Here is a 12561-nt window from a genome sequence, read left to right as displayed (position 1 = left end):
GGAGACCGCATGGACTAGATGACAGTGTAAATTTAAAGGGTAACGTGCATACACCAAACTCCTGGTCAGATTCCTCCTCCTCAGTTCTGCCTGGAGTCTCAACCTTGACTTGGTCCAGACTCCCTCGGCCCCCTAACCCAGCTGCCCTCCTGTGCCCTCCATACCTTTCAAGTGGTTTCCCAGTCATGCCAGGTGGGGCCGGAAAAGAAAGTCAGCAACTCGCAGGCTCTCAGCCTCTGGTGCCATCCCATCCACACCAGGCAGTGCTGCTTGCCACTTAGATGCCTGGCGCCAAGCCACTGCCTGGCCAGCCAGGGATGCCAGGCCCTCCTCAGCTTCCTCTCACCTGCACGAAGGAGCAAGCCACCCACAGCAGCCTTTTCCGTCTTGGAAATTCCAAGTCGGGCGGCACCAGGGTCAGGTATGACAGCTGCAGGACAGGTATCATTGGAGACGGAAGGCAGTCGAATCCAGGTCAGGAGAACTGGGTCACTCGGTTGTATGGGGTCTTGGACCCAGGTTCTTGCTGAGGGCTCGGTGCCCCTGTCACACTCCCAGGCAGCTTCCTGTGAGAGTGGGAGCCTCAGCAGAGTCGGCCAGAGAGAGAGAGAGCTTTGCAAAAGCCCTCCCTCCCGCTTTAGTGCACACCTTCCGCAGGAGCCCTTGTTGTTCAGGGATGGTCTGGACTTGGCTAAGCTGCTAATGGACATATTTCAAATAAAACTTGGGGTATGGTCTTTCTGTGACCCAGATTTAATCATTTACATACAAACTCATTAATGAGGGGCAGCTAAGAGCCAGGCTGTGCCTTGTTTCAAGTAGCAAGATGAAAATGCATATTTATCTTGAAAAGGGAAACCCTCCATCTACCTGAAGTGACCCCGGCATGCATGAGAGGGCTGTGCAACCACAGAGCGATTCCTCAGCAGTGTGTGAGGTTGACGTCTGTCACCCTTTTTCTGTAATTCTTAACGATGCGTGCGGATCCCGCCGCACTGCGGGGTTTACTGCCCCCAGTGCTAATGCACCAGGGGTCACACTGTGCACCTAAAGCCTATCAAGTTGGCACAGAAAGAATAATACTACTTTACATCATGCTTCAAACAGCTTCAAAAAGTGTTTCAAAGCACTGTATTGATAGAGCAAACTTGAGATAAGCAGGAGATCTTTGAATGAATGAATCGGTGCGTAAATGCCTTCTGTTTAACAGATGACAAAACTAGGTTAACCCACAGGCAACTGCCCATATTTACTGAGCATGAGCTGTGTAAAGGCACCACACAGGAGGAAGCGATACGAAGAAGTAGACATCCGAGGGATCTAATTTAAAGATCTTTGTTGCTAGGATTTTAGGAATGAGGTGGAATGCGATTTACAGGTCGTTTTGCCATCTTCTAGGACTGCACTGTCTAATACGGCATCCACTAGCCACATGTGCCCTTTACTTTTCAATTTAAACATAAGAAGTTCGTTCAGTCCCTTTGTCCGTTCCAAACGCCCACAGCCACGGTGGCTGACAGCTGCCATGTGACAGCGCAGGCCTGGAGCATGCTCACCCTCCGGACAGTTCCGCCCAGAAGGACAGATGGATGTCCTGTGAACCTGCACTCCATTCCTCAGGCGAGTTTGCACTGTAATAATAGGCACTGTGGGGTCTGTACTGTGGTCTCACCAAAGTCGAACACAGCAGTCCTCACACCTCAGTGCCCAGGGAACCCCTGGAGGGTTTGCTGAGATGGATCCTGGGCCTGGATCAGGACTTCCCATTCGGGTCCGGGGCCTGGGAATGTGCATTTCTAACAAGTCTCCAGGTGGTGCTGCTGCTGGTGCCCCATGCGGAGACCACACTGAGACAGGACCCGGAGGGCTCCAGCTGTTAGAATACCTGGAAATACCCAGGGGTTAGGCAGAGGGCATGGGCAGATGGCATTGAGATGCACCAGTGGTGTCATTTGTATTAGCCACAGAGGTTACATCTCTCATCCGAGTTCCTATCTTAGGGGACTCGTTTGCTTGAAAAAGCCCTTCTTCAGTGGTATCTCCAAGCCTTGTTATCTTTGAACCTCCCAAGACGGATCACTTAGGAGAAGCCTGTGAGGAATACTGTGTTGAGCTACCCTGATAGTGAGGAAGAGGAGGATGAGGAGGGTGTGAGGAGGCTGGATGATCACCTCTCAGTGGACTAGCGTGGGCTAGGAATTGCTGGGGCCTCCACCTTCTTAAGCAGCTTCATTGTGCAGGGATCAGTTGAGGACCTACTGTGTGCTGGGCACTAAGAGACACAACTATTACTACCATCCAGTCCTCACAGAAACCATGCCTCACTCCATCCTCAGGGCGAGGCAGGCAGGTAATCAGACAATTGAGCGAAGACGTAGCAGGAAAGCGGTCTGCAGAGGGCTGCGAGCTGGTCTGAGGCGGCCTTGGAGCACAGCGGGTTCTGGATTAAGTCAGGATGAGCTCACCTGTGAAGGGGACGTGCTTTCCAAGGAGAGGGAAGAGCATGTAGCCATGGGAACCAGAGCAAGCAGGGACATGATCTGAGGAGTTGCCGCCCGAGGAGCTGATACGTTATCAGAAGGAAATAACAGGATTTTCTATGCCAATGAAAAGTTAGCATAAGAATATGCAAATCCAGGAAAAAAAACCCCCCCCCCCCCCCCGCCCCGGAGGCTTTCCCAGGAAGCAGCCGGTTTCCACTGGAGGGTTCGTTCACCGTGTGCAGCAGCTGGTTCTCCATGGGGTTGGGCATCTGCCCCCGAAGCCTGTCACTGAAGTTGCATCTTCTCCTCCTGCCCCTGCCCGCTCCTCCCCTCTCCAATAGGGTTCCATGTATTCGAGGCTGCCCCACCCTCGTGAGGCCTCAACCTGGCTGCTGAAAGAGCAGCTGGCGAACACCAGTGAACGCGCAGGTGGAAGGGAAGGATAAATGAAGGGCAGTGATTCCCTGAACACGTCCCATTCCTTTGCCCTGTCTCCCTGGCTCTCAGCCAGGGCATCAGAGGCCCAGCACCGTCCCTTTTGCCACTTGGTCGCGTGGGCCTGCAGAAGCCCTCTCCCGAGGTCAGCAGACGGCGGCAGGATGGGGAGGAGGCAGCTCAGCCCTCCTATGGACGGTCCTCCTTGCAGAGCTGACTATCCAATTAGCAGAGATAAACGGGAGGTCAATCGCTGTAGAAAACGGCGCACCCAGGGGTTTGTGGAGCAAGGAAGTGGGTGTTCAGAGGCACCTTCCCCCGACGTGGTGGCTAGATCTGTGGGTTGTGATGGCTGCTGGGCCAGTGAAGCTGCAGAGCACTGACCACTGAAGGGCCTGCTGCCTCCTTAAAACACCAGTGAGGCCGGATGGTCCTTCGGGCCCTGATTTTTCCCCACAGCTACCTCATTGCTTTTGTTTGTTTCCCTGTCAGACAGTGAAAGACGGTCTCTCCTTGTTTTAGATGCTCAAGTGGTGTGGGTCCAGAGCCTGTGCTCCCTGGGTCTGCCCGGCGGGGCGTCCAGCTCTGGGGGAGCAAGGCAGTTACGGCTGGCGTGGGAATGGTGAGCATGGATAAATGTTAGTGGCTCTTGGTATTTGCTACTTAATAGCTGCTCAGGAGCTATGAGCACTGCTTTCCCTCCCAGGTGCAGCACAGACAGCTGTCCGTGGAGTTGGATTGGAGAGGGCTATGTTGTCAGGTGCCAGCCCAGGGAGCGCTCTCCATGGCTATCCTGCCGGTCAAGGTCATTGTTAGAATAGGTCAAGGTCATCATTAGACTGGTATTCTACCTGCGTCCCTTTCCCTCCAGGGCTCGGCCTTGGCCTCCCACTTGCCTAATTGCTTTGTGTTTTACATTTTTAACTTAAACTGCTGTTACTAGAAAATATTAAAAATGCTTACCAAGTAAAAATCAGGAAGGCCACCACAGGGGACTGTTCTGGTCCCTGGTCCCTGGTCTGGCCAGCTGGTGCCTTAGGGGTGGAGGTACTGGGTTTGATTCTGCTCTCAGTGGACAGCAGAAAAGGGAGTGGCCTACCAGGGCCCTAGCAAAGGGTCTGTGGGGGGTGGGGGGCACTGCAGACAAGTACGGGCAGCGGGCAGCCCAGTTCCCCGAGGGCCTAGACCATGTGCGGCAGGCCTCTCCATGGGGTTTATCTGGAGAGGCTGTCTAGTTCCCCGTGGCTTCAGGTTAAAATCTCATCCCTCCTCCTTGGCAAGTCCACCTCTCCTTCCATCACCCCCATTTCTTAAAAAGGCTCAGATTCTATTTTATAATTTTCCTGAATTTTAGTAAATCCCAGCCTTGGGCGTTTATGGCGTGGGCCTGGGTGACAGCCTTGTGGAGCTGATTCCTAAATTGCCTTTGGTTTGTCACTCAGATGTTGTGTGGTAAACATGTCAGACAACATTCAGTTACAAATGAGGACTTAGGTGTGGGCGCTTATCAGGAAGTGATATTTCACAGATGGATAGTTTTAGAACAAAAAGAGAATGAGTGTTTTTAGTCTCAGCTGGTAAACTACAAAATGTTCAGTCTTGTTTCACTTTATTTACCTCCTTCCCTCCAGGATAAGGAAATAGAATGGAGAGAATTTATTCACTCATTCTCCCAGCAAATATTTGCGGGCTTACCAGGCACTGTTGAACCCAAGCACTTCTAAAGATTTTCTTTAAAATAACTGCCTGTTAAAATCAAACTCAAAAATGAGTGTGTTCATTTTGTGTGAGAAATTTTTCATAACTAGCCTTAGAGCTCAGATTAATTAAGACAAATGATATTTTAAAGACAGAGGGAACAAGGGATGTTTTCATGGGAGTGTTAGCACAGCAAACAGTATTCAGAGCCCTGTTCTCCTCAAAGGCGAAAGCACAGAGGCTGAAAAAGGGCGTTTTGAAATGCGTTGCTGGAGCCCAGGCTGGCGGTGTAAGGAGGCCGGCCTGGGGCCGAGGTGTGCTCGTCTTGTCAGTTGACGGGCGTTTAGGGGGAGCGTTTAGGGCACAGGGCCGGCGCCTCCTGAAGGAAGTGGCAGCGGGTGCCTGGTGGCAGCCTGGTGGCCTTGCTGTGGCCGTGCAGCTCAGGAACAGTGGGTGTCCCTCGGGACCACCTGAGTGTGTTGGACCTACAGGTGCTCGAAACTGCCCTCCAGCGGTAAGATGGGGAAGGAAAGGAGCACTTTGTTCAGAGTCAGAGCTTGGTGACTCCCTTACTCTCATCTTTCCCTTCAAAGGAAACCGGGTGCCCGCTGGGCGTAGGGTGTGCAGTAGGCGAGGCCCCTCTTGAGCCCCGGCAGCTTCCCAGGAGCTGCCCGAGGGAGCAGCCCTGCGAACTGTTCCCATTGCAGAGGACGGGCGGCCTTGCCTAGTGGCTGCACAGCTGATAAACGGGCCCACGTCCTCTCCCCTTTATCTGCACGCCTGCCCTCGCACCTGATGCAGCACTGAGGCATCTTTCAGGGCCCCTTTGTGCTCCCCTCAAAGGAAAGGCTTCCAGATCCCTGAGCACCAAGCTCTGGGTATGGTGCTGCTTCCCAGCTGCCCCTCCCCCATTTACATGACCACACCCAGGTAGCCAGTCATGGACCAGGGCCTGTGAGGGCCATGGGGAGAGGGAGCCTACTGGATGGAAGGGAAGACCCCTGAACCCAGCACCAGACTCACTGGAGCCCCATTCTTTATCCTCTTCAAGGCCATGCTCAGTGAGTGACCGTGAGTGGCCGGGGGGAAGGGTGAGGGTAAGCCCCCAGGCAGCAGAGAGTAGAGCCAAAGCTGCCAGAGGAACGCTTCTGGGAAGAACGAGTCGTAGCTCCATTCTCTTACGAAAGAGTCAGCTGGGTTGCCTGGGCCTGTCTGCCAGCAGAGTGCCAGGAGCACGCCCAGCAGCATTCCAGGTTGGAGCAGAGGTGGCCACGGAAGTTCTCCCGGCAGAGTGGGGGCGTGACTGACAGGTGCTCGGAGTTCAGAAGGCCTTGTATGTTCAGTCACCAGGAAGACGCTCTGAGCCTTGTCCCCTGGTCAGAGCCGGGTGCCCGAGGTCAGGTTCCCCAGCGGCTGACCACAGCCCTGCAGGCGTGCTCCTGAGTCCTCTCAGTGTGGAGGGCATTGAGCATGCCCGGACTCCCGCATTGTCTCTGGTGTGGCCTGTGGCTGGGACTCTGGCACCGTGGTCTCAGGAAGCTGCTTCCTCGGGAGAACCTTGGCCACAGACGTGCCACCATTTCAGATTCTCAGTATTTTATATATTCACAGACCAGCAAATACCCGATTAAAATGAAGGAAGCAGACTTTTCTTCCAGATACGGTTAAAGCAAGTATGTACAAAGATTCCGCAGTTAGATAGGAAAACGAGAAAATACATTTAATAGTTGCAGAAGATACACAGTGTGTGTGAATGCATTGAACCTCCAAGACCATCCTCAGGTCCGCTTTACACATTGCTTCTTCCAGGAAGCCTTCCCTGACCTCTCCCAGGCTGACCTTGGTCTTCCTCCTGGGTGCTCGCCACAGCACCGCCTCTGGGCTGTAATCCCTAGTGTTGTCTCCCCGCGCCAGTGGAGGCCTTGGGGACAGACTGCACCTCAGGCGTAGTGGGCGCACATAAATATTTGTTGCTGCAGCAGATCGGCCCAATAAAACCAGACCACTCTGTGGGCGTGAGGCTGGGGGGAGGCCTTTGAATTAGTAACCGAGTGCTTTGTGTTCACCGCACAGCGAAGGTGGGTCCCCACAGCCCCGGACTAATTCAAGTCTTCCAGTCGCAGCTCCTTATCTTGATGAGAGGAATTTGTCTTCCGTCCTGTGGATGAGCAGCGGCAGTTGCGGCCGAGGAGAACTGTGGGGGCGGTGGTTTTCTGATTAGTCCATTAAGGCTACGCTGTGATTTCTAAAGCGCTTTCATTTGTGACATGAGCCAAACCCATACCCATTTCCTCTCACATAGAAAGCAGCGAGCTACTCTTAGGAAAATGATTTTTTAAGTTGTTATTTTAAGGAGAAGCATAACTGAGAAGTGTGTATTGAGCACAGCAGAATCCTGCAGTTGGCACACTAAGAAGGGGGCTTTGGAGAAATCCATCTGGATCTGATTTTAACCCTTTCGGGTCTGGTTTCCAGGCAGAGTTGCCCTTTCTCGGCCACAGATTAAACACATCCTGGGCTCTGACTTGTGTTCCCTCCCGGCTTCTAAGTCATCACTGACGTTGTTCTGTCCCCTGTGCATGGCTGTGTAGCTGCACACCGTCCTGCGCTCAGACCTCCCGGCCGGAGGCTGCACAGACGCTGGGATGGCCAGTCTACGGACTTCGTGCTCAGAAGCCTCCAAGTGGCCCGGCCCTGAGAACCGCTGAGAGCACTTGCTCTTCACTGGTCTCTTTAAAGCCCAGAGATCATTCTGTTTTCCCATCAAACTGCAAAACGTCTTCTTCTCTCCCCCTGTGTATGACTCAGTTGTACCGGACGGTCCAACCTGCCCTTCTGTGCCTCCTGATTCCCCAAAGGTACTCACCGTCCACAGAAATACTTTAGTCTGTTGAACGCCCACTGGCATTATGTCTACAAAGTAATGCACATCCCTTCTTTTAAAGATGCCCTATTGGCCAGCGTGTGGGCACAGCCGGGAGCCCAGCCCAGAGCGCCCAGGGGCAGCCCCTCCCAAGACATTTGCTTGTGCTGTAGGGGCTTCTCTTGTGGGGGAGGTAGAAGAGTGGGGGCAGGAGCCTCAAAGTGTGTCACTCTAAGTCCTGCAGCCGGGCACCCCGCCCCCCCAATGCCAGCGCCCTGCCCACCCAGATGAGAGCTGGGCGGGGAGGTTGCGGAGAGCAGGCTGGGCGGGCTGAGCGGAGGGGAGAACCAGGCTGGCAGGACCTGGGGCCCGTGAAGGTGGAATCGGGCAGAGCCCCTTGGGGCCGGAGGCCTTCGGGTGGGAGGTGGTGCCTGGTAAAACCCCCACGTTCTCTGCTTCCCTGTCTCCGCAGGAGCCTTTCTTTTGGGCGGAATCCTCTACTCCTGGCAGTTCCCGCACTTCAACGCGCTGAGCTGGGGCCTCCGGGAGGACTACTCCCGCGGGGGCTACTGCATGATGTCCGTCACGCACCCCGCCCTGTGCCGGCGGGTCGCCCTGCGCCACTGCCTGGCGCTGCTCGCGCTGTCCGCCGCAGCCCCCGCCCTGGGGGTCACCACATGGACCTTCCCCGTCATCGCGCTCCCCATCAACCTGTACATTTCCTACCTCGGCTTCCGGTTCTACGGGGACGCGGACAGGAAGAGCTCCAGGAAGCTGTTCTTCTGCAGCCTCTGGCACCTGCCCTTGCTCCTGCTGCTCATGCTCACCTGCAAGCAGCGGGGCGCGGACAGGGACAGCGGGGAGCCCCAAAGCTGAAATCGCACTGGCCTGTGGGAAACACAACAGGGAGACGCACACCTTTTTCCCTCTGCTGTGAGGCAAGAATCGTTCGGGATTCTGGAGGAGGAGAAAAGAAGTCACGGGGCTCAGTACAAGGTGCAAAGCGATTTGGTGCTTCATGATCCTGCAACACAATTTTTAGTGATGATATACAAAACCCTCCCAAATAAGAATTGGGCTGGCTCAGTAGGTTAATACAAAGAAAGACTATTTCCCTTCGAGGGCCTTTACATATCTCTTCCTGCACCTCCACCCCATTCTATCCTTCCTCACTTCCATGAGCAAGTGCGCCTCTTCCACCACCCCCACCTTCTCTGCCCATCCACTCAGCCGCGTAGTCCCTCCAGTGACACTGACACGAGGAAGAATCCCAAACGGTTGCCTGTGGTCCCAGACTGGACTGCCAGCCCCGCCCTCCCCACAGCAGCACCTCAGCATTTCCAAAACCCGGGAATCCAAGGCCTCCTTACAGCAGGGTCGGAGCATTTCCTTCTGGAAGGGCAGCGCTAGGCCCCCTCGCTCCACGCTTCCCTCAGCCAGTGTGCACAGCCCCGCCCCCCTTTGCTGGGGGCCCGCTCAGGCCCGTAGGGAAGGAATCGGAGTGAGCTGAGGACTCTGGCTTGTCCTGCTCACGATCTTGTCCCCTCAACGAGAAACACATTTCCGTCCTCCTCCTTCCGAATTCAGAAATTACCCCACACATCCATGGGCTTTGGGAGCCGAGACGGACTCCAGGGGCGCTGCTTCCGGTTTGGGGCGCCGGGTGGGTTTCCCTGTAGCCAGGTGTGACCTTATCATCTGTGGGCTCACAGTCCTTCCCGTGCGCCCCCTTCCCCTGTCCAGTTCCATTTGCCTGAAGGTCTTGAAGCTTAACGGTGTTTTAATTGCCCAGTCTCTAGGGCAAGGATTCATGTGGAAAGTTTAAACGGCATTTACTTATTTTTTTAAATAAATTTTTATTGATTTCAGAGAGGAAGGGAGAGAGAGAAACATCAATGATTAGAGAATCATTGATCGGCTGCCTCCAACACACACCCCCAGTGGGGATCGAAACCACACCCCAACCATGTGCCCTGATCAGGAATGGAACCTCGACCTCCTGGTTCATAGGTCAATGCTCAACAACTGAGCCACCTCCGCAAGGCCCAGTGGCAGGGAAACAGCCGTTGCAATAGGCCTGTTCTCCGAGATTTCTAAAGCCGTTAAACTCAGCGTCTGGCCCTGTCTCTGTGCATCTCAAATGTTCCCTCCTGGCCGCAGCCAGGTCATCTGTGGGGGACGTGGCCCAGGGGTGACTGGGAAGAACGTCTGCAACCTGTTGCAGCCCTGAAATGTGTAAAATGCCTTGGTTCTCCTTTCTGCTGAGTAAACGAGTATGAGAACGGGAGCTGTGCTGCTTTTATTTGTCTTCCTGGGCTGAGTGTGGACGGTTTCTGGGAGAATTGATAGCATTTGACTCATTTTCATGAGCGAGCCGAGCAGAGGTGGACACATGGGCAGTTCTCTGCAGGGAGGGAAGGAGCCCCCTGTGTACCCAAAAGAATAGCAACGAAAGGATGTGACCCACTGCCCCGCCCCGTCTTCTCAGACTCATCGTGTCTTCCCTTCTCCTTCTTTCCAATCCATCGCCGAAGAAACCCTCCTTGGGGACTCTGGCTTGTCCTTCTGCTCAGGAAATCCCCTGGGCTGCTGTCCCCCAACATCGAGGACTGCGCCTCTCGGCCCTCAGACCCAACACTCCGATTTCTCTCGGGGACACTGCAAGGTGAGGCCCTTCAGGCCTTCTCGCTGCTTCCCATGCTCCCTGACCCCCATCCTCTGTGTCCCAGGGTGGACCCCAACAGCCCCAACAAGGACAGTCGCTTGATCCCCCAGACCCACCTAAAGGTTCTACTTTGACCGCCTTTCCAACGGACCCCATGCCCGTCAGCATTCCCATGGGGTGAGCATCTTCCGGAGACGTTCGCTGCCACTGCTCTCGGGGGATCGCTAGGCGCAGGTCCATAGTAAGGCCTTAGTCTCAAGGTTAGAAATAGGAAATCTGTGTTTGTTCACCTTGGAGTTCCGAGACCTGCCAGCCCCTCCCCCGTGCAACGGGTGGAGTTGGCCAGAGCACAGCCTGGGATGCTGTCCGCACCTCCTCTCCCTCCCCAGCTTGCTCGGTCCTCCGGCCTCTGGGCTGTGAGTGCAGACACGGCCTGGAGGCCCGGCTCCGTGGGGGCCACGCCGGCAGGAAAAGGGCTTGTGCTTTGGAACAGGACTCCGCTCGGAGTTTGGTTATTCTAAATAAACCAGCTAAGGAGCAGGAAGAGGGACACGTCTGGGCCCTTAGCTCCTTTAAAACATGGATTTTAACCTTGAATTCCTCTGATGCTGGGAATACTCTACCAGCTCCCTTTACATTCAGTGAAGCCACTGGGTCAGGAAAGGATAAAAGCACACTTATGTGCTGCCATGTGCGAGTGTGGCAAGCCTGCTGGGTGGCCCGCCCCAGCCGGGGGGGGGGACACTGGCAGCCGCTTTGCTCTGGGTTTGTGCAGGGTGGGGTTTCCCTCTGAAGCACATTCTCCATGGTCAGTCCTGCCCAGCACCCTCCCTGGCCTTTGCTCTGCTACAGAAGCAGCTGGGACTCGGCACTGGTGCCGGTGGCAGTGCCAGGCGCAGAGCAAAGCTTGTTCTGCTTTCCGACTCTGGTGCAGGGACACTCCTGAGTTCAGCGGAGCGAGGGTCTCTGTCCGTCCACCTCCCTGCCCTCCCCTTCCCGACACGCTCCAAGTGGTGGGCTGTATGGAGCTGAACAGGACTCCACGGGAGGGCTTGACAATGCCCACTCGACCCCCTAATCATGCTCACTGCCAGGTGAGCGTCTCATCTGATGGGGTGAGGAACCAGATGGGGTGTGGCCTTGGTCCTTTCCTGGGATCAGAGCCCAGGTGTGGCCACCACAAAGCTCCTCACACTTCCCTGGGCTCAGTGGTGTCAGCCACCCAGGCAACCAAAGGAAAGGCAAACGGACGACAAACGGTCCAGCAATCCGCTTGGGTGTTCGCATGCTGCCTGTGGTCAACCCATCAGCTGTCCAACTTCCCAGATAAGAGTGTATCTACTAATGTGTCTGGAGAGAAGCTAAGCAGGAGCAATCTACTGGCTGCTCTGTTGGAAATCCAAGTATGACGGCCCTCATGCTGGACAGAGTGCAGTTCCCAGCGTCTTTTGGCCCCAACTTCTAACCAAATATAACATGTGAAGAGATGTTCTGGGTCAAAGAGCCCTGGACCTCACTTCCTAATTCCGGTTCCTAGTTCCAATCACTCAGCTGCTGGGCCTCGCCCTGCACGTCACAGCCCTCCGGAGGCCTGGCATCTGACAGCATCCGGCCACCCAGGCCTGCATCCTGACAGGCTCAGCCTGGGCCCCACTCACTCTGCATCCACCACCGAGGCCACCAGGTTGAGCCCCCATCCGACCCCGCCCACCTGGTCCACTGCCACCAGCAAGATTTAACCACCCACCTCCCTGGCCCACAAGTGTCATTTACCCCACTTGTTCCCCTGCCCCGGTCTGTTCCACACACAGCAGCAGCGTGATCCTCCTAGGGTACCAGGCAGACCCTGACATCACTGCTCCACCCACCAGCGATTCCTGTCACACCAGAACACCACGCACAGGCCCCAGGAGGCCTCACCCACCCACTGTCCTGCCCACTGGCCTTCTGGCTTCCCCCATACTGGAAGTACCCCCCACAGGGAGCTGCCCACCTCTGTTCCCTCTGCCCGGCATCCTCCCATCTCCTCAAGGATCCCCTTCTGGCTCCACTTGATGACATTATTAGACCTTCAATGTGCATCCATGTTTATCTCCACCTATTTATTACCCATCTCCCCATAGATATAAGCTCCATGAAGACAAGGACTTCATCTTGGCATCACTTTATCCCCATTGTCTACAACAAAGCTTGGCAAGCATAGGCATTCAACAAGTCACACCGCCTGGGCCGTGTGCGTCCCTGTGGTCAGAATGACAGGGCCTGCTGGCCCGCAGTCAGGAATGAGCTGAATTGGAAAGGCGTTTATGAGGTGGTTACCTGAGAAACAATGGCCTTGAAGCCATTCTCCTGCGGCTGGTACAGTCTGAGTTCCTGGGCTGCACCAACCAGAAGGCACTTCCGGCCTAGACTTGCTT

General features: G+C 55.2%; 1 protein-coding gene across 1 annotated transcript in view; it reads left to right on the top strand.

Moving 5' to 3' along the window:
* The window catches only part of LOC102768527 (protoheme IX farnesyltransferase, mitochondrial), a 119458-nt gene extending 110482 nt beyond the window's left edge, over window positions 1–8976 (top strand). The window contains exon 7 of the mRNA XM_006762741.2: window positions 7952–8976. Within this exon, the coding sequence (XP_006762804.1) occupies window positions 7952–8355 (404 nt within the window). The 3' untranslated portion in view covers window positions 8356–8976. The remainder of the gene's footprint in view (window positions 1–7951) is intronic.
* Window positions 8977–12561: the final 3585 nt, after the last annotated feature.

Source organism: Myotis davidii, unplaced genomic scaffold (assembly GCF_000327345.1).
Source record: "Myotis davidii unplaced genomic scaffold, ASM32734v1 scaffold398, whole genome shotgun sequence".
Lineage (NCBI taxonomy): Eukaryota > Metazoa > Chordata > Mammalia > Chiroptera > Vespertilionidae > Myotis > Myotis davidii.
The sequence above is the reverse complement of the archived record's forward strand: the minus strand, read 5'-3'. Positions and strand labels throughout refer to the sequence as shown.